Below are 21,951 nucleotides of genomic sequence, written 5' to 3' on the forward strand. Positions count from 1 at the left end.
TAATTTCATTAGATTTACTAGCCTCAGAAATCGCAGCCCAAATAAATGCTTCACAGAGTTCAAGTAACAGACACATCTCAACATCAACTGTTCAGAGGAGACTGTGTGAATCAGTCCTTCATGGTCGAATTGCTGCAAAGAAACCACTACTAAAGGACACCAATCAGAAGAAGAGACCTGCTTGGGCCAAGAAACATGAGCAATGGACATTAGACCGGTGTAAATGTGTCCTTTAGTCTGGAGTCCAAATTGGAGATTTTTGGTTCCAATCGCCGTGTCTTTGTGAGACGCGGTGTGTGTGAACGGATGATCTCCGCATGTGTATTTCCCACCGTAAAGCATGGAGGAGGTGGTATTATGGTGTGGGGGTGCTTTGCTGGTGACACTGTCTGTGGTTTATTTAGAATTCAAGGCACACTTAACCAGCATGGCTACCACAGTATTCTACAGCGATTCGCCATCCCATCTGGTTTGGGCTTAGTGGGACTATCATTTGTTTTTCAACAGGACAATGACCCAACACACCTCCATGCTGTGTAAGGGCTATTTGACCAAGAAGGAGAGTGATGGAGTGCTGCATCAGATGACCTAGCCTCCACAATCCCCCAAACTCAACCAAATTGAGATGGTTTGGGATGAGTCGGACTGCAGAGTGAAGGAAAAGCAGAAAACAAGTGCTCAGCATATGTGGGAACTCCTTCAAGACTGTTGGAAAAGCATTCCAGGTGAAGCTGGTTAAGATAATGCCAAGAGTGTACAAAGCTGTTATTTGAAGATTCTCAAATATCAAATATACTTTGATTTGTTTAACACTTTTTTGGTTACTACATGATTCCATATGTCTTATTTCATAGTTTTGATGTCTTCACTATTATTCTACAATGTAAAAAATAGAAAAAAATAAAGAAAACCCTTGAATGAGTAGTGTATATATTTGAATAAGACATTGTGACTGGCAATGAGCAGACTGCAGTGTCTTCTGAGGTAGTTTACCTACGGTAGGATTTTATGACTTAGCCATACATTTGCCCAAGTTGCCATACTGACGGAAAGCCATGGAAGCATACATGATATATATGTGAAATATAACACCATACAATGCACCACAAAACTCCAAATTCATTCATTCACTTTGGGCACTACCAAGTTAATAATTTGAAAGAGCTTAATTACGTTTCTTGCACACCCACTGTTTTAAGACAACACGGGTGTACAAGTTAAGGAATTAAACATCTGTGAGGAATGCCATTTTCAAGTGAGTTGAGAGTAGAGTGCAAAATAATCTTAGAATCTAGAATCTTAGAATCTGGAAATCTAGAATCTTCGAGTCTTCGACCTACAGTAAGACTGGGCTGGCCACACAAGGTGAGAGAGAGATTTAGAGTGCAATCTGCTTACCCCAACAAGCTACAGTACAGAAGGAACCCTCCTCTGATCATTGTGAATTCATTTCTTTTTCCATTTGTAGAGTTTTGATGCTCAACAGAGACTAAACACATTACTTTAGGCCTATGTATGTGCAGAATGAGAATAACATCCAGTTTCACCCCACCAAATCAAAAGAGGGGAGATGGAAATAAACAACGACAACAATGCAGCTAAACCTCTACAGCTTGACGGCTGCTAAAACAGGTCAATCAACCCGACTCAGATTTCAAAGGTAAAATAAAGAGGTATTATAGGTACAGTGCAAAAAGGATGAGAAATTCAAGCTTAACACACAAAAAAACATGGCACCAAAGAAAATGCATGCAATCAACTGAGGTATTCAAGTGAAAAGGGCCTAATGATACTTTTGAGAGAAAATAAAGACATTTAGTCTACAAAGCTATGTTGTCACATAAGCTATGTCACAATGTGTTTGAACTAAATAATAAAACAAAAACGCTGGTATCCATATCCCTAGGAACTCACATGTGCAACCCTGTAGCGCCACATCTACATAAGCTTTGGTAAGTGAAGGGATGTGTGAACCGCAAGTCTGTTGAAGAACAACGTTGTCTGTGTGTTCTAAAGACTGTACTTAAAAGGTGCTCTGTGCCTTACAGAAGTATCCAATTCATACAAAATCTGCAGCATATTACCTGGGTGATAAGTCTTATTTTTCATGTCTTTTTCATAATATCTCAGTCAATAAAGAGACATAATTAAATGCTAAAAAAATAACCATCAAAAGGAATATTATCAATCTTAGTATCAAAAGAAATACACCACCGTTTAAAAGTTTGGGGTCACTTAGAAATGTCCTTGTTTTCCATGAAAACGTACAAGAAATGAGTTTGAATAGGAAATATAGCAAAATGAATAGGAAATGTAGTCATTGACAAGGTTAGAAATAATGATTTTTAATTGAAATAATAATTGTGTCCTTCAAACTTTGCTTTCGTCAAATAATCCTCCATTTGCAGCAATTACAGCCTTGCAGAACTTTGGCATTCTAGTTGTCAATTTGTTGAGGTAATCTGAAGAGATTTCACCCCATGCTTCCTGAAGCACCTCCCACAAGTTGGATTGGCTTGATGGGCACTTCTTACGTACCAAGCTGCTCCCACAACAGCTCAATAGGGTTGAGATCTGGTGACTGTGCTGGCCACTCCATTATAGACAGAATACCAGCTGACTGCTTCTTTCCTAAATAGTTATTGCATAGTTTGGAGCTGTGCTTTGGGTCATTGTCCTGTTGTAGGAGGAAATTGGCTCCAATCAAGCGCCGTCCACAGGGTACGGCATGGCGTTGCAAAATGGAGTGATCGCCTTCCTTCTTCAAGATCTCTTTTACCCTGTACAAATCTCCCACTTTACACCATCACATTGCCTCCACCATGCTTGACAGATTGCATCAAGCACTCCTCCAGCATCTATTCATTTGGGCTGCGTCTCACAAATGTTCTTCTTTGTGATCCGAACACCTCAAACTTCGATTCGTCTATCCATAACACTTTTTTCCAATCTTCCTCTGTCCAGTGTCTGTGTTCTTTTGCCCATCTTAATATTATATTTTTATTGCCCAGTCTTAGATATGGCTTTTTCTTTGCAACTCTGCCTAGAAGGTCAGCATCCCGGAGTCGCCTCTTCACTGTTAATGTTAAGACTGGTGTTTTGCGGGTACCATTTAATGAAGCTGCCAGTTGAGGACCTGTAATGTATTTGTCCTCTTGCTCAGTTGTGCACCGGGGCCTCCCACTCCTCTTTCTATTCTGGTTAGAGCCAGTTTGCGCTGTTCTGTGAAGGGAGTAGTACACAGCGTTGTACGAGATCTTCAGTTTCTTGGCAATTTCTCGCATGGAATAGCCTTCATTTCTCAGAACAAGAATAGACTGACGAGTTTCAGAAGAAAGTTATTTGTTTCTGGCCATTTTGAGCCTGTAATCGAACCCACAATTGCTGATGCTCCAGATACTCAACTAGTCTCAAGAAGGCCAGTTTTATTGCTTCTTTAATCATCACAACCGTTTTCAGCTGTGCTAACATAATTGCAGAAGGGTTTTCTAATGATCAATTAGCCTTTTAAAATTATAAACTTGGATTAGCAAACACAACGTGCCATTGGAACACAGGACTGATGGTTGCTGATAATGGGCCTCTACGCCTATGTAGATATTCCATAAAAAATCAGCCGTTTCCAGATACAATAGCCATTTACAACATTAACAATCTCTTCACTGTATTTCTGATCGATTTGATGTTATTTTAATGGACAAAAAAATTGCTTTTCTTTCTAAAACAAGGAAATGTCTAAGTGACCCCAAACTTTTGAACGGTAGTGTACTTGAAACCAAAGTTTCGACTTATGTCATAATAAACATATAATCTCTTTCTTTTGCTTTAGATATATTGATAGATTTATAATGTTTATATAAGCCATCCAGTTGCCATGGTTATTAATACATAAGCTACATGAACATGCATCCTCAAGTGCTGTTTAAAAACTATTTTTAAATTACAGTAACTGGGAATGTTGACTTTCTATCCTTTTTTTTCAGGATACGAGGGAGGGCCTTAGTATGTAAGGCAAATAATATTCATATTTCATCATATAGTTATAGATATTGTTACGTATAGTATTGTGGTGTCCATCCGACCACACAATTCTCAACATAACAGACCCTAATGGAATAAGTGCAATAATGACTGACGCTGCATTCCTAATGGCACCCTATTCCCTATATAGTGCACTACTTTTGACCAGGGCCCATAGTGTCCTATATAGGGGAAAGGGTGCCATTTGAGACGCATCCTAAGAATACCATCTCAAGAGAGTTTAGACCGAGGTGGGCCCCAATGGTCTATTTTGTCGGTGGTCTGGCCTCTGCTTGCCATGTTCTTAGCCATAGCGTTTTAAAAACCACTTTAAAACTGGCACTAGTGCACAGACTGAGGAGTTCAGCATTGTTTGATTTACACGTTTGATTTGAACCATCTATGTACAATCTAAAACGACTCATATTAACCATAAGCCTCATATCTCACTGACACAAAGTAGAGGTTAAACAAACCAAAGTAAAAAAACAAAATAAAAAACAGAAATAAACAAAGTGACACCTGACCTTTTTTTTCTTTTTAACACTTTGCTATACATTAATAAAGCACTCTCGTGATTACACAAACCAGAGAAGTAAAGTAAAGATTGTGTTTGCGCAAAAAAAACATCCAATGTGAAATCCGTTACGACTAGATCAGCTCTCTTGTTGTGTTGTGACATCCCCAGGACTCTACATAACGTTCCCTGGCTGCCTTAGTTGTGCCGTTGAGGGCTGGAGATACAGGGCTAACGTTGCGGTGTATTGGTAACTAGCATCAATCGCTAGCACCGGTAGCTACTGGTTAGCGTCAGTAGCTAGCATCAGTGGCTACTAGCTACCGTCGGTATCTAGCTAGCAGCTAGCATCAGTTGGCTAGTGTCAGTTGTAGGTAGCTAGTGTCAGTTGCTAGCATCAGTAGCTAGCTAGTTAGCGTGTGACGCTCAGTTGTTCGGGACCTGAGGTTGGTTGGCTTTGAGGCTGCGCAGGGCCCGGCGCGCGGCGGCAGACTTGGCAATCCGATAGCTGCGGCCCACGCCTTTGAACTTGCCCTTGCCCACGACCTCCACCGTCACACGGACCTTCCCGTCGTACGTCCTCTCTGCAGGGCTGAAGAGGAGGGCAAATAATGACATAAAGGACACTTGAGGGACAATGGCATTCTAGCAACACAACCATCTTGGTCAGGAAAGCTTTTATTCTAGACACTGATTAAATATGGTAAAATATTGTATAAAACAATGCATATGTGAATTTTAGGATCTATATGGGGTAGAGGGTGAGGGGATAGAAAAGAAGGGGAAAGATTACATTAATTGCAATCAAGTAAGTAAGCTAAAACTAAAACAAAACAAAATAATTCTTACCTGAACTTGGCCGTCTCTGGCTCCATCTCCAACAGCTCCCGCACCGGAGAGCGAGGGACATTAGCCGAGAATTTCTCTGCGAGAGAAAATAAAAACGTTATAACATGAACCTTCATCTTTTTAACTCCTCAATATGATGTATCACTGGGACAGACAAATATGAGAACATTTACATTTTGCAAATCAGTGGAACAATCAGAAAACCGAAAATCTAAATGTGGACGAAGTTTCCCTCTCTCCGTTTCTCTCCTCCTTACCTATAAGTGGCCTCATCATTGGATAATACACTTGCCACACAGTCTCCAGTGACATCCTGCTATCCATGTAAATTGCTCCGGCTAGCGACTCAAAGATGTCTCCCATTGCTTTGGGGACCTCAATGTCCTCCTCTTTTGCCTCGTCTTCCTCTGACCGCCGCAGCTGAAAGAAAGGGGGAATAACAGAGATGAAGTACAAGTTGTTTTGTTAGGGTGAAAAAAAGAAAGATTTTCTCTCGAGTGGATTAAAGTAAAAATTGATTGTCTGTGCTGTAGTATGGCATCTTTCTAATAACGCTGACTGAGCATTGTCACCAATTTCATTTAATATCCATCTAGTAACAAATGCGCTTAGAAAAAAGTCAACGTTAGCTATAGTGTGAATTTAGTATTTTCCTTTGAAAATGTAATATCTGAGGAGAAAAATATCTATTACACACCTCATTTTACGTATAGGCCTACATCGACAGAAAATTGCAAATGTATAATCGGCAAGCTTCAATGGTTTAATACAAGTATTGAACTGTATTCAAGTTATTACTGTATTAAGTTTAATACCAAAAACTCAGCTGTACCCTTGCACACTCTGGAGACCCAGAGACCCCGTTGTCCAGTTGTGCTATTAAGGGGAAATATTTACCGATTTTCCTGAATTTGTTTTTCCTCTTACTGTATCCAATGTTGTCCCTTAGGCATAAAACCAGCACTGCTCAAACGAGACCAGATTCACTGCCAAGATAGGCATTTCAAAATAAATTAAATCCAACTGCTCTCACTCCAATCCAACTCTCTTTCCAATACTCAAAACTCAACAAAATATAAAACAGATTCATAAGAACTGACAGCCCATGTTTTGGGCTGTTAATAATTAGCAATAGGGGCAGAAAAAACATGATTATGTCCCACAAAACATATTTAAATGTTAGTAATTATCAACAAGGCCAAAAGCTATCATTATGTCCCTGAAAATGTATTGGTTGACATATACACTGAGGTATGCTGGGAAAATTGGGAATGGGCGGACACTTCGAACAGTAGAACAAGAGAAATACAACAGATGTACACTACCGGTCAAAGTTTTAGAACACCTACTCATTCAAGGGTTTTTCTTTATTTTTTACTATTTTCTACATTGTAGAATAATAGTGAAGACATCAAAACTATGAAATAACACATATGGAATCATGTAGTAACCAAAAAAGTGTTAAACAAATCAAAATATATCTTAAATTTGAGATTCTTCAAATAGCCACCATTTGACTTGATGACAGCTTTGCACACTTTTGAAATGATCTCAACCAGCTTCATGAGGTAGTCACCTGGAATGCATTTCAATTAATAGGTGTGCCTTCTTAAAAGTTAATTTGAGGAATTTCTTTCCTTTTTAATGCATTTGAGCCAATCAGTTGTGTTGTGATAAGGTATACAGAAGACAGCCCTATTTGGTAAAAGACCAAGTCCATATTATGGCAAGAACAGCTCAAATAAGCAAAGAGAACAAACAGTCCATCCTTACTTTAAGACATGAAGGTCAGTCAATACGGAACATTTCAAGAACTTTGAAAGTTTCTTCAAGCGCAGTCGCAGAAACCATCAAGCGCTATGATGAAACTGGCTCTCATCAGGACCGCCACAGGAATGGAAGACCCAGAGTTACCTCTGCTGCAGAGGATAAGTTCATTAGAGTTACCAGCCTCAGAAATTGCAGCCCAATAAATGCTTCATAGAGTTCAAGTAACAGACATATCTCAACATCAACTGTTCAGAGGAGACTGTGTGAATCAGGCCTTCATGGTCGAATTGCTGCAAAGAAACCACTACTAAAGGACACCAATAAGAAGAAGAGACTTGCTTGGGCCAAGAAACACGAGCAATGGACATTAGACCAGTGGAAATGTGTTCTTTGGTCTGGAGTCCAAATTTGAGATTTTTAGTTCCAACTGCCGTGTCTTTGTGAGACGCGGTGTGGGTGAACGGATGATCTCCGCATGTATATTTCCCACCATAAAGCATGGAGGAGGAGGTGTTATGGTGTGGGGGTGCTTTGCTGGTGACACGGTCTGTGATTTATTTAGAATTCAAGGCACACTTAACCAGCATGGCTACCACAGCATTCTACAGCGATACGCCATCCCATCTGGTTTGGGCTTAGTGGGACTATCATTTGGTTTTCAATAGGACAATGACCCAACAAACCTCCAGGCTGTGTAAGTGTTACATCAGATGACCTGGCCTCCACAATCCCCTGACCTCAACCAAATTGAGATGGTTTGAGATGAGTCGGACCGCAGAGTGAAGGAAAAGCAGCCAACAAGTGCTTAGCATATGTGGGAACTCCTTCAAGACTGTTGGAAAAGCATTCCAGGTGAAGCTGGTTGAGAGAATGCCAAGAGTGTGCAAAGCTGTCATCAAGGCAAAGGGTGGCTATTTGAAGAATCTCAAATATAACATATATTTTGATTTGTTTAACACTTTTTTGGTTACTACATGATTCCATATGTGTTATTTCATACTTTTGATGTCTTCACTATTATTCTACAATGTAGAAAAGAGTCACAAAAAAACATTTTTTTTGGAATAAGTAGGTGTTCTAAAACTTTTGACCGGTAGTGTACATCCCACTACGACAAACAAACACACGCAACTTTTGTTCCACATCCAGAAAGCACCAATAACTACACCACAACAAACAACTTCTTCACCAAGGCTGCATCCCAAATGGCACCCTATTCCCTATATAGTGCACCACTTTTGACCAGAGCCCTATGGGCTCTATATAGGGAATAGAGTGCCATTTGAGATGCAATCCAACTTCAAAATCCCGGAGATGGACAACCTAACCGTAAACCCACCTCAGAGTCCATGCCTTGCATCTCGTTCTTCTCCAGCTGGAATTGCACAAAGTCGTCAATGACGTGAAACAGCTCGGGCGACACAGCCTTGAAGTACTTGTGGTAGTCGTACTGGACGGCCAGGGAGGCGAAGATAGTGTTGTTGACGAGTGCCGAGCGCAGGTCTGTTAGCACGCCGGGAGAGTGTTGGCGCGGGTCTTCATAAAGGTGCTTCGTTATGAGGTAGTCTAAAATTGCATCGCCAAGAAACTCCAGCCGCTGGTAACAATCTGGGACAGAGAGAGAGCGGGGAGAGAAAGAGCGGGAGGGAGTGATGAGAGGAAGTGTCAATCATACTAAGTCGACACAAAATAAGCTTATTACTGAGGCACCAGCAGGCATACTAAAGCGAAGCTGTAATCAACTACTTCAAGTTTTTCTGCGTGCCTCTTTAAAGTGGTTCAGCTAATGGTATTGTTGTTTTAATATTACAGCCCCTTAGGTATGATCGTATTGCAACTGAATTGGGTTGCTGTGCTACTACAGGCCCTCACCTTGTTATTATTAGGTCTCACCTAAAATGGTGATATTTCTAACCTGTAATGGTATTATAATGGTAGGAGGCGTGTGTGAAGGCCTGCAGCAGGTAGGCCTTGTTCTGGAAGGTGTAGCTGATCTTCTTCTCAAAGTTCTCGAAGCCGGAGATGAGGTGGTTGAGGGTGCGTTCGGCGTCCGGGTGGTCGAACATGCAGCGGGGCGGGATCTTCAGCCAGCCATACTGGAGGTCAAGGTTCGCTACCTCTGTGACTCCACCCTCCTCCCTCAGACTCCGACTCCGACTCTCCACCGGTAACACCTGTTTGATACATTGATATAGAAAGATTTTATTGTTGAACTAGAAAGGGTAATTTTCCTGAAGAAAAATGGTGTGCTTGCTTGAGCTGTCCAAAAGTATTTGTATTGTAGTGGAAGAACTTCCTCTCCACCGGTAAAACCTGTTTTGATATATTGACATTTTTATTGAAATACAAAGTCACAATCATGTGGTGTTGGAACATAATATAACACCACCACCTTGGACATAACATAAGACACCATTGAAAAAAATTATCACGGTTTTCGATTTAGAGATTTTTTAAATCATTAAACGCATTATGAAATAATTACATTACAATGATTTCGTAGCTTTTTAATGGAAATTCCAAAGCCAAAAACAGTGAACATTCAATTGCCAAAACATTACAAATATTATATTGTCTCTGTCAGGTCCACATTGGCTATGAAATAACAAAATATATACAGTGACTTCGGACAGTATTCAGACCCCTTGTCTTTTTCCACATTTTGTTAAATTACAGCCTTATTCTAAAATGGATTAAATATTTATTTTTTCTTCAGCAATCTACACACAATACCCCATAATGACAAAGCGAAAACAGGTTTTAATAAATGTTTGAATATTTATTAAAAATAAAAAACAGAAATACCTTACTTACATAAGTATTCAGGCACTTTGCTATGAGACTCGAAATTACATTTACATTTTTTACATTTTACGTCATTTAGCAGATGCTCTTATCCAGAGCGACTTACAGTTAGTGAATACATATTTTTTTTTATACTGGCCCCCCGTGGGAATCGAACCCACAACCCTGGCGTTGCAAACGCCATGCTCTATCAACTGAGCTACATCCCTGCCGGCCATTCCCTCCCCTACCCTGGACGACGCTGGGCCAATTGTGCGCCGCCCATGAGTCTCCCGGTCGCGGCCGGCTGCGACAGAGCCTGGATTCGAACCAGGATCTCTAGTAGCACAGTTAGCACTGCGATGCAGTGCCTTAGACCACTGCGCCACTCAGGAGACTAAATTCACCTCAGGTGCATCCTGTTTCCATTGATCATTCTTGAGATGTTTCTACAACTTGATTGGAGTCCACCTGTGGTAAATTCAATTGATTGGACATGATTTGGAAAGGCACACACCTATCTATATAAGTTCCCACAGTTGACTGTGCATGTCAGAGCAAAAACCAAGCCATGAGGTCGAAGGAATTGTCCGTTGAGCTCTGAGACAGGATTGTGTCGAGGCACAGATCTGGGGAAGGGTACCAAAACATTTCTGCAGCATTGAAGGTCCCCAAGAACACAGTGGCCTCAATCATTCTTAAATGGAAGACGTTTGGAACCACCAAGACTCTTCCTAGAGCTGGCACCATCCCTATGGTGAAGCATGTTGGCGGCAGCATCATGCTGTGGGGATGTTTTTCAGCGGCAGGGACTGGGAGACTAGTCAGGATCGAGGCAAAGATGAACGGAGCAAAGTACAGAGAGATCCTTGATGAAAACCTGCTCCAGAGCACTCAGGACCTCAGACTGGGGCGAAGGTTTTCCTTCCAACAGGACAACGACCTTAAACACAGCCAATACAACGCAGGAGTGGCTTCGGGACAAGTCTCAATGTCCTTGAGTGGCCCAGCCAGAGCCCGGACTTGAACCCGATCGAACATCTCTGGAGAGACCTGAAAATCCAACCTGACAGAGCTTGAGAGGATCTGCAGAGAAGAATGGGAGAAACTCCCCAAATACAGGTGTGCCAAGCTTGTAGCGTCATACCCAAGTAGACTAGATTCTGTAATCGCTGCCAAAGGTGCTTCAACAAAGTACTGAGTAAAAGGTCTGAATACTTATGTAAATGTAATATTTCAGTTTTTTATGTCTAAAAACCTGTTTTTGCTTTGTCATTATGGGGTATTATGTGTAGATTGATGTGGAGAATTTTTTTTTTTAAATACATTTTAGAATAAGGGTCTAAATACTTTCCGAAGATATCTTTCTTTGACCTACATACACACACAAAAGTACACTACATATACAAAAGTATGTGGACACCCCTTTAAATTAGTGGATTCGGCTATTTCTGCCACACCCGTTGCTGACAGGTGTATAACATTGAGCACACAGCCATGCAATCTCCATACGAGAACATTGGCAGTAGAATGGCCTTACTGAAGTCAGTTCTTCAAATTTCTGCCCTGCTAGAGCTGCCCCGGTCAACTGTAAGTGCTGTTGTTGTGAAGTGGAAATGTCTAGGAGCAACAACGGCTCAGCCGCGAAGTGGTAGGCCACACAAGCTCACTGAACGGGACCGCTGAAGCGCGTAGCCCATAAAAATCGTCAGTCGTCGGTTGCAACACTCACTACCGAGTTCCAAACTGCCTCTGGAAGGAACGTCAGCACATTAACTGTTCGTCAGGAGCTTCATGAAATGGGTTTCCATGGCCGAGCAGCCGTACACAAGCCTAAGATCACCATGCGCAATGCCAAGCGTCGGCTGGAGTGGTGTAAAGCTCGCCGCCATTGGACTCTGGAGCAGTAGAAACACGTTCTCTGGAGTGATGAATCACACTTCACTATCTGGCAGTCCGACGGATGAATCTGGGTTTGGTGGATACCAGGAGAATGCTACCTGCCCAAATGCATAGTGCCAACTGTAAAGTTTGGTGGAGGAGTAATGGTCTGGGGCTGTTTTTCATGGTTCAGGCTCCTTAGTTCCAGTGAAGGGAAATCTTGACGCTACAGCTTACAATTATATTCTAGACGATTCTGTGTTTCCAACTTTGTAGCAACAGTTTGGGGAAGACCCTTTCCTGTTTCAGCATGACAATGCCAATGTGCACAAAGCGAGGTCCATACAGAAATGGTTTGTCGAGATCGTGGTGGAAGAACTTGACTGGCCTGCACAGAGCCCTGACCTCAACCCCATCGAACACCTTTGGGATGAATTGGAACGCTGACTGCGAGCCAGGCCTAATCGTCCAACATCAGTGCCCGACCTCACTAATGCTCTTGTGGCTGAATGGAAGCAAGTCCCTGCAGCAATGTTCCAACATCTAGTGGAAAGCCTTCCCAGAAAAGTGGAAGCTGTTATAGCAGCAAAGGGGGGACCAACTCCATATTAATGCCCATGATTTTGGAATGAGATGTTCGACGAGGAGGTGTCCACATTCTTTTGGTAATGTAGTGTGTGTATGTACGTATGTATGTATGTATGTATGTATGTATGTATGTATGTATGTATGTATGTATGTATGTATGTATGTATGTATGTATGTATGTGGCTATATGAGAAGTGTACAATGTGTATGACAGGGATAACGTGGAATGTATGTATTATGTAGAGTGTGTAATGTACAGTGTCTATTTTGTATACAGCAGTTTTTCTTCTTTTTTTTCACCTTTATTTAACCAGGTAAGCGAGTTGAGAACAAGTTCTCATTTACAACTGCGACCTGGCCAAGATAAAACAAAGCAGTGCGATAAAAACACCACAGAGTTACATATGGGTAAAACAAAACATAAAGTCAAAAATACAACAGAAAAATAGAAAATATATATACAGTGTGTGCAAATGTAGCAAGTTATGGAGGTAAGGCAATAAATAGGCCATAGTGCAAAATAATTACAATTAGTATTAACACTGGAATGATAGATGTGCAAGAGATGATGTGCAAATAGAGATACTGGGGTGCAAATGAGCAAAATAAATAACAATATGGGAATGAGGTAGTTGGGTGGGCTAATTTCAGATGGGCTGTGTACAGGTGCAGTGATCGGTAAGGTGCTCTGACAACTGATGCTTAAAGTTAGTGAGGGAGATAAGAGTCTCCAGCTTCAGATTTTTGCAGTTCGTTCCAGTCATTGGCAGCAGAGAACTGGAAGGAATGGCGGCCAAAGGAGGTGTTGGCTTTGGGGATGACCAGTGAGATATACCTGCTGGAGCGCATACTACGGGTGGGTGTTGCTATGGTGACCAATGAGCTAAGATAAGGCGGGGATTTGCCTAGCAGTGATTTATAGATGGCCTGGAGCCAGTGGGTTTGGCGACGAATATGTAGTGAGGACCAGCCAACAAGAGCGTACAGGTCACAGTGGTGGGTAGTATATGGGGCTTTGGTGACAAAACGGATGGCACTGTGATAGACTACATCCAATTTGCTGAGTAGAGTGTTGGAGGCTATTTTGTAAATGACATCGCCGAAGTCAAGGATCGGTAGGATAGTCCGTTTTAAGAGGGCATGTTTGGCAGCATGAGTGAAGGAGGCTTTGTTGCGAAATAGGAAGCCGATTCTGGATTTAACTTTGGATTGGAGATGCTTAATGTGAGTCTGGAAGGAGAGTTTACAGTCTAACCAGACACCTACGTATTTGTAGTTGTCCACATACTCTAGGTCAGACCCGTCGAGAGTAGTGATTCTAGTCGGGTGGGCGGGTGCCAGCAGCGTTCGATTGAAGAGCATGCATTTACTTTTACTTGTGTTTAAGAGCAGTTGGAGGCTACGGAAGGAGTGTTGTATGGCATTGAAGCTCGTTTGGAGGTTTGTTAACACAGTGTCCAATGAAGGGCCAGATGTATACAAAATGGTGTTGTCTGCGTAGAGGTGGATCTGAGAATCACCAGCAGCAAGAGCGCCATCATTGATATACACAGAGAAAAGAGTCGGCCCAAGAATTGAACCCTGTGGCACCCCCATAGAGACTGCCATAGGTCCAGACAACAGGCCCTCCGATTTGACACATTGAACTCTATCTGAGAAGTAGTTGGTGAACCAGGCGAGGCAGTCATTTGAGAAACCAAGGCTATTTAATCTGCCAATAAGAATGCGGTGGTTGACAGAGTCGAAAGCCTTGGCCAGGTCGATGAAGACGGCTACACAGTACTGTCTATTATCGATCACGGTTATAATATCGTTTAGGACCTTGAGCGTGGCTGAGGTGCACCCATGACCAGCTCGGAAACCGGATTGCATAGCGGAGAAGGTACGGTGTGATTCGAAATGGTCGGTGATCTGTTTGTTAACTTGGCTTTCAAAAACTTTAGAAAGGCAGGGCAGGATGGATATAGGTCTGTAACAGTTTGGACCTAGAGTGTCACCCCCTTTGAAGAGGGGGATAACCGCGGCAGCTTTCCAATCTCTGGGGATCTCAGACGTTACAAAAGAAAGGTTGAACAGGCTAGTAATAGGGGTTGCGACAATTTCGGCGGCTAATTTTAGAAAGAAAGGGTCCAGATTGTCTAGCCCAGATGATTTGTAGGGGTCCAGATTTTGCAGCTCTTTCAGAACATCAGCTGTCTGAAATTGTGTGAAGGAGAAGCGGGGGGGGGGGGGGCATGGGCAAGTTGCAGCGGAGGGTGAAGAGCTGGTGACTGGGGTAGTGGTAGCCAGGTGGAAAGCATGGCCAGCCGTAGCAAAATGCTTGTTGAAATTCTCGATTATTGTAGATTTATCAGTGGTGATAGTGTTTCCTAGCCTCAGTGCAGTGAGCAGTTGGGAGGAGGTGCTCTTATTCTCCATGGACTTTACAGTGTCCCAAAACTTTTTGGAGTTAGTGCTACAGGATGCACATTTCTGTTTGAAAAAGCTAGCCTTTGCTTTCCTAACTGCTTGTGTATATTGGTTCCTAACTTCCCTGAAAAGTTGCATATCGCGGGGGCTATTTGATGCTAATGCTGTACGCCACAGGATGTTTTTGTGCTGGTCAAAGGCAGTCAAGTCTGAGGAGATCTGTTCTTAGTTCTGAATTTTTTAAAACACAGTACTGTGTGTATAAGACAATTTTCTCTTTGGGGACATTAAAGTTAATTATAGATAGAGGTGGTGTATGTGAGGCCATACCTTGAGTCCCAGTGAGCAGAGGAACATCTGAGCAGCCCTCTCCCCACAGCTGGTGAGGTAGCAGCCCAGCAGTGCCTCCACACAGTCAGCGATGCTCTTGTCAGCGATGCACTGCTCCGTGTGCAGGTCGTAGGAGATGGACTGTTTCGCCAGCTCCACTCCACAGTTCTCCTCAGACGGGTTCCAGAAACCCACCACGAAATCATCCTCCTCCCCCGCCTTGCTGGGGTCCAAGTAACACATGGCGTCCCACGAGCTAATAATAATTCATCATCATTTATTGGATTTATATAGCACTTGTCCAGGGGGTTTACTTGTACATCAAAGCTGCCTCACGCTACAGAAACTGGAAATCGGCTCCTGCCCTATAGGCCGTTCTGGCTCGGACAAGGCTTACTTACTTAATAATAATTGATTGTATTTATATAGCGTTTTTCCACCTAGGTGCTCAGGTTCCACTTTACATAGTATGGGGGGGACTCACCTGTAGTCAAACTCATCTGCTGAGCCACCACCGCTAGGCTCCGAGGGGTAGTGGGGGGTGGGGACCGGGACAGGTTTCTTGGGGGGTTTCCACTCCCCGTAGCTGGGCTCGGCTGCAGGGGAGGAGGAGCGGGCGGAGGGGCTGGGGCCAGGGGCCGCGGTGGTGAGGGCAGGGGGGAAGGTCCTGAGGGAGATCTTTTTGCCGAAGGCACCGGTGCCCATGAGCATGTTGTCGATGAACTTGATGTGCTCCTAGTAGTAGGGATGAGTTAGAGTAATGAATCAATTTGTTGATGGAGGGCATCCGTATCGATAAAAAAACTAAAAAACGTGATGTTTTCCATAGCTGGACAGACAAATTAGTTTAAATAAACTAGATTGTGTTTTGATTCAGCTTTTTCCCCCTGTAATAGATAAGTAAGCATGTGTCTAGTATGCATGCATACCTCTTACTATATTTGGCAGAGAGAACTTAGATTTATTAGTTTAAAAAAACTAACTTCGATTAATCACCCCTGACAACCATCAACTAGCCTAATCAATCCTGAAAAACTTGGGTACGCCCCAAATGGCACCCTATTCCCTATAGTAGTGCACTTCTTTTGACCAGAGCCCTATAGGCCCAGGTCAAAAGTAGTGCACTACTATAGGGAATAGGGTGCCATTTGGGACAGACCCCTTGTGCTGAACTCCTCCCTACCTGGTAGTACTCCAGGTCATCCTCGATGTTGACTTCTTCTTTAGGCTCCTTCCACATCAGATCTTCATCCTCCTCCAGCACCTCCTCCTCTAGCTCCTCCTCATCCTCACAGAACTCCTCTCCAGCACTACCGTTGTCTAGGGGGTCCTCTTTGGCCTGAAAGAGGGAGTGAGGAAGGAAGGAGGGAGAGAGGAGGGAAAGACAAGGGAGTAAGTGCGAGGATGGCGACAGAGAAACAACAAAAGGAAGAGGGTAGAAGGAGAGAGAGAATGGGAGACAGAAAAAGTGGATGGATTACTATGTGGATTGTATTAATGTCTCATTACCCAACGTCTCTTTAATCCAGCAGTGCCTCCAGGCCTGTAGTTGACTCCTGGAGCCGTGGTCAAGTCCCACAGTGGGATTTACACAGATTATAGTCTCAGAGTTTCACTCTCACTGCAGCATTAGGTCAACTAAGAGGGCTTTGGATGTGAGAGGGGAGCCAGGCCTATCCAACTCAATGACTCGTAGGCCTAATGCAATTCAATATCTGACAAGCGGCATCCTGAATATTACATTTATAATCGTTAAAAGTTGACCATGTGGGAAATTCTCTGATGCATATTCATTAAATGCTAATGGCCCTGACATCTAATATTGTCAGAATACAGCCAGGCCCTGACGCTGAAAATTACATCGCCCCGAGTGCATTATGCACACATGGTTCACCACACACTGTGTTACACACACACTCTCCACTTTCTCTCTTGCACACACGCACACACACACACACACTTGACAAACACACTTGCTAGCTTAACAAAATTCAACACCATTCAACACATCTACCTCAGATACACACCTCCCTAACAGGCCAGGCAGAGTCTCCAGCTATACCCAAGTTTCCCTAACAACCCCATATCACCCTGTACTGTTTACTACCCTGCTGTTCTCATACTAACTCGTGCTACATTTAAGGTATTTCATGCATTTTTTTATTTTATATTTGGCATTTATTTGGATAATGTATAAGAATGTCTACATGTTCACTAAGAGAGAGAAAGCTACCATAACAAGAGATATTTCATGTTCTGTTTATAAAGCATACCCACATGCACTTATTGACAATCTCCTCCGTGTAGCTCAGTTGGTAGAGCATGGCATTTGCAACGCGAGGGTTGTGGGTTCGATTTCCACGGGGGGCCAGTATGAAAAATGTATGCACTCACTAACTTTAAGTCGCTCTGGATAAGAGCGTCTGCTAAATGACAAAAATGTAAATGTATCATATGGAGAAGACGCTACCAGTTGAATTATACCAGTAAGGTGAAAGCCTGCCCTCTGGTGGTCTAGTCATGAATTACAGAGCATCACGTACCTCATCCTCGTCCCATTTGTCTTCGCTGCTCTCGTCCTGGTTGACCACGTAGCCAGGGGGCAGCCAGTTGACCGGCGGATCAAAGATGGACACTACCATCCTGCTAGGAAGACCTTTCTTCTTCCCCAGACGATACAAGTTACAGTTGCTCACCTGTTAGACAGAAAATAATTATATTCACACCATTTCACACATGGATCATATCCATACTTTCTAAAAATACATGAAACATGAGCAAATTATGGGCCTATGTATCAATAACAAATAGGCAAACACAAAGCATTCCATTGACAAACATTAAATTCAGACATTCAACCTAAACTCTGTGGATATGTCCCAAATGGCACCCTATTCCCTATATAGTGCACTACCCTATGTGGGCCCTGGTCAAAAGTAGGGCACTATAAATCAAATCAAATCAAATCACATTTTATTGGTCACATGCGCCGAATACAACAGGTGCAGACATTACAGTGAAATGCTTACTTACAGCCCTTAACCAACAGTGCATTTATTTTAAACAAAAAAAGTAAAAATAAAACAACAACAAAAAAAAGTGTTGAGAAAAAAAAGAGCAGAAGTAAAATAAAGTGACAGTAGGGAGGCTATATATACAGGGGGGTACCGTTGCAGAGTCAATGTGCGGGGGTACCGGCTAGTTGAGGTAAATAGGGTGTCATTTGGGACGCATCCGCCATCCTCCCCCCCGCCAGACTCACCTTCTTGCTCCTCATGTAGGAGAGTCGTCCCTCGTGTGCATCAGGGTAAGTACAGAACAGGTAGGTGGTGATGGCGTGCTTCAAGAACGAGTCTCCCAGCATCTCCAGACGCTCCAGGTTGAAGCCATCGCTAGCGTTGGATAGGGTCAGGGCCTGCAGAAATGTAAAAGAAATGTAAAAAACAAGATTGAATTGAAACTTATATCCAAGTGAGTGCTGGCCTTTTTCATTTTTGAAGTAATACATATTTTTGTTCAGGGCCTGAAGGTAGGGATCAGTTACATTAATTGGTTAGTCTATTCAGAGCATCCGAATTGATAAAAAAAATGTGGGAATCGAACATCGAAAACAACACATTTAACTGATATTCTGAATTGCTGGACACAGATTTGAGTTTAAATAAACAAGATTCTGTTTTGATTCAGAATATGTGTGGCCTTTCTCCCCCACAATAGACATGTAAGCATGCGTCTAGTATGCAGTAAGCACGCGCACTCATATTTATTAGTTAAAACAATCAAAACTTCAATTAGGTCAATTAATCAATTAATCGACCAAAGAAAACAATCAACTGACTCTGAAAAACTTGTGTTGAACCCATCCCTACCTGAAGGATAAGCCCCGGGTTGGGCCCCAGGGTCTTGGGGCAGGGGCCAGGGGTGTCCCCCCCTGTGGAGCTGGTCTCCTGGGTCTTTGAGTAGTCAGGTAAAGGTGCTGTGGTTGTGATGGGAGCAGTGCCCTTGGGCCACATCACTGTTGCTGGGCTGCAGGAGTCTGAGGTAGCTTGATTCATGTGGTGTCCATCGCCCTCACGGAGCTCTGTGGTCCCCCCTGGTTTACATTCATCGCTAGCCTGGTGGGGTCGAGGCTGGGTCCGGGGCTGAAGCTGAGACTGGGTCTGGGGTGGTGTTGGGGTTAGATTCTGGTTCTCTGTGCTTGGAGAGGGCTGCACAGGAAGAACTGAGGTAGTGGTTTGTGTTGTCATTGTTGTTGATACTTCTTCTTCGCTCTCCAGTGGCGAACCAGGGCCACCCGGGAGGAACTGGCAGTTATCCCGTCCGTCGTGAAGGTTAGCGTGGTCGCCGTAGTCACCGTTGTCTTTGGCGACGGCAGCAGTGCCGTTAGTGAGGGTATTGGTGCAGGAGGCAGAGTCTGGCTGCTGGGGCTCCTCCTCCTCTGGCCTGTCATCTTCTGGGTGTTTGCTGACGTCGCCCCTCTCAGGCCGGGAGGAGACATGACAGTCACTACAGGGTTGCTGAGCAACAGCAGGGTCAGGGGCTACAGTCTGGCCTTGTTGTTTACAGTTCTCATCACCACTGTCCTCTTCCTCCTCCTCCTCATCCTCTTCCTCATCACACGGACAGATGAAAGACTTGCTGTCGATGGACTTCTTCCATCCAAAGTCCAAGTTTGGATACCTATAAAGACAGAGTGAGATTTAGGGGCAGAATGTAGTGTTGGAGAGTGGAGTGTTATCAAACAACCAGTCATGAAATGAATTATTAAAAGGGATAGTTCTTCAAAATGTCATCAAGTTCATCAAAACAAAATGTATCAGATGTACCTGAAGTCAGGGGGCAGGGTCTGGGCTCCTACTCCAGCGTCGCTGGCTGTCTGGGCCCTCAGCTCCTCAGCTGTGAGGAGGCAGTGGAGGCGGTACAGTATGCTGGGGAGACACACAGCCTTCCGCCACAGAGAGGCTGGGATGGGGTGAATGGCACACAGCTCTGGGACCAGGATCTGGAGGGGCAGTGAGGGGAGGAAAAAGAGAAAGAAAATGTGACATCCTTCCAAATGTTTGTAGGCTAGGGCCAGAAATACAGTCAATGCTGGGATGGGGTGGATGGCACACAGCTCTGAGACCAAGTTGTGGAGGGGAGGAAACATCCTTCCAGAAGTAGGAGAAAATGGTTCTCCAACATGCTCTAATCTAGATTATAGATCAGGGATCATCAACTAGATTTAGCCGCGGGCCAATTATTTATTGAGCGGATGGTCAGGGGGCCAGAACATAATTACAAATAAATGGTAGACTGCAAATGGACCACGAGAAGCCCAAACAGATATATTATTTGACAAAAAAACATAATAATTTGAATATATTATGCGTGGGAATGCTTTGGAACAGATTTCCAAAATGTTTATCACTTGCAGCTGATTTGCTGGTGTTTTACAGTCTTTTACGTCCCAAAAAAAACAAAAAACGTTGTTTGCTCAGAAAACATGGGGGCCCATATAAAATCACACGCGAGCCAAATTCAGCCCACGGGCCGCCAATTGGGGAATCCTATTTTAGACCATCTTCAGAGTTAGTCTTCAGCCATTGGTTCATCTCTAAATATGGTGGAAGGTGGATCTATGGCTATGTGTGTAGATTAGATTACCTGTTTGTTCTGTAGACTCTCCCACTTGGCCTTCCTCTTCTCTGCACTGCTGAGGGGCAGTGCCTTCCCCTTCTGGTTCAGGTGGCGAGGGGTTAACAGGTTCAGTCTGCAGGGAGAGGTCAGACACTGGATGAGTTACACAGTAGTTCAGATACAGTAACCTTCATGGGTGTAAGGTACAGATAAAGGGTTCTCCCCATATCTTTATAAATTTTGATGGTGATCATGCTCCCCCCACCACCCATGGAGGTCTGAGAGACAGAGGGCATCCTTATGATGATGGAGAGTTGAATAAGATGAATTTTCCTCTCTCTCCCTCCTTCCTCCCCATCTCCTTCCACCTCTCCTCTCTCTCACCGTGAGGAGGTGTGGTCGACATCCAATAGTGGCTGGTTTACATTGGACAGGTCCAGGTTGTACTTGGTTTTGTAGTACTCAGCAAAAGTCTCATACTCCGGCGACGGGAACTTGCTGAGCGGCGTGAGGTCTGTGTAAACGTCAGCCACGTAGAAACGGTGAGGCTGGTCAAAGTTACGATACCTGAGAGAGAAAGATAGGGATTAGAGGTCAAGGGTTGGCATAAATGGAACAGTGAAGATATACACTGAGTGAACAAAACATTAAGGACACCTTCCTAATATCCGGTTGGACGAGAAAAGCTTTTTGTGCGTATGGAAAATTTCTGGGATCTTTCATTTCAGCTCATGAAACATGGGACCAACACCTTACATGTTGCATTTATATTTTTGTTCAGTTTATAATCTTATGGCTCATACCAAATTAATTGTATGAGTATGAGTATTGTATGTATGTTTAAATCAAAAGCATCCCAAATGGAAGTCTCTTCCCTATGGACCCTGGTCAAAAGAAGTGCACTATATACAGTGAGGGAAAAAAGTATTTGATCCCCTGCTGATTTTGTACGTTTGCCCACTGACAAAGAAATGATCAGTCTATAATTTTAATGGTAGGTTTATTTGAACAGTGAGAGACAGAATAACAACAACAAAATCCAGAAAAACGCATGTCAAAAATGTTATAAATTGATTTGCATTTTAATGAGGGAAATAAGTATTTGACCCCTCTGCAAAACATGACTTAGTACTTGGTGGCAAAACCCTTGTTGGCAATCACAGAGGTCACACGTTTCTTGTAGT

At 43.3% G+C, this 21,951-nt stretch overlaps 1 protein-coding gene across 1 annotated transcript in view; it reads right to left on the reverse strand.

Moving 5' to 3' along the window:
- Window positions 1–869: 869 nt before the first annotated feature.
- The window catches only part of dicer1 (dicer 1, ribonuclease type III), a 38,549-nt gene continuing 17,467 nt past the window's right edge, over window positions 870–21,951 (reverse strand). The window contains exons 19-32 of the mRNA XM_084182434.1: window positions 21,152–21,334; window positions 20,795–20,900; window positions 19,975–20,150; window positions 19,018–19,828; window positions 18,411–18,563; window positions 17,692–17,844; window positions 16,332–16,487; window positions 15,633–15,883; window positions 15,149–15,404; window positions 9,072–9,330; window positions 8,496–8,764; window positions 5,644–5,806; window positions 5,387–5,462; window positions 870–5,129 (exon numbers count right to left, since the gene is read on the reverse strand). Coding sequence (XP_084038560.1) covers window positions 4,964–5,129; window positions 5,387–5,462; window positions 5,644–5,806; window positions 8,496–8,764; window positions 9,072–9,330; window positions 15,149–15,404; window positions 15,633–15,883; window positions 16,332–16,487; window positions 17,692–17,844; window positions 18,411–18,563; window positions 19,018–19,828; window positions 19,975–20,150; window positions 20,795–20,900; window positions 21,152–21,334 — 3,178 coding nt within the window. The 3' untranslated portion in view covers window positions 870–4,963. The remainder of the gene's footprint in view (window positions 5,130–5,386; window positions 5,463–5,643; window positions 5,807–8,495; window positions 8,765–9,071; window positions 9,331–15,148; window positions 15,405–15,632; window positions 15,884–16,331; window positions 16,488–17,691; window positions 17,845–18,410; window positions 18,564–19,017; window positions 19,829–19,974; window positions 20,151–20,794; window positions 20,901–21,151; window positions 21,335–21,951) is intronic.

This window comes from Coregonus lavaretus (genome assembly GCF_964263955.1).
Source record: "Coregonus lavaretus genome assembly, chromosome: 18".
Classification (NCBI taxonomy): Eukaryota; Metazoa; Chordata; class Actinopteri; order Salmoniformes; family Salmonidae; genus Coregonus; species Coregonus lavaretus.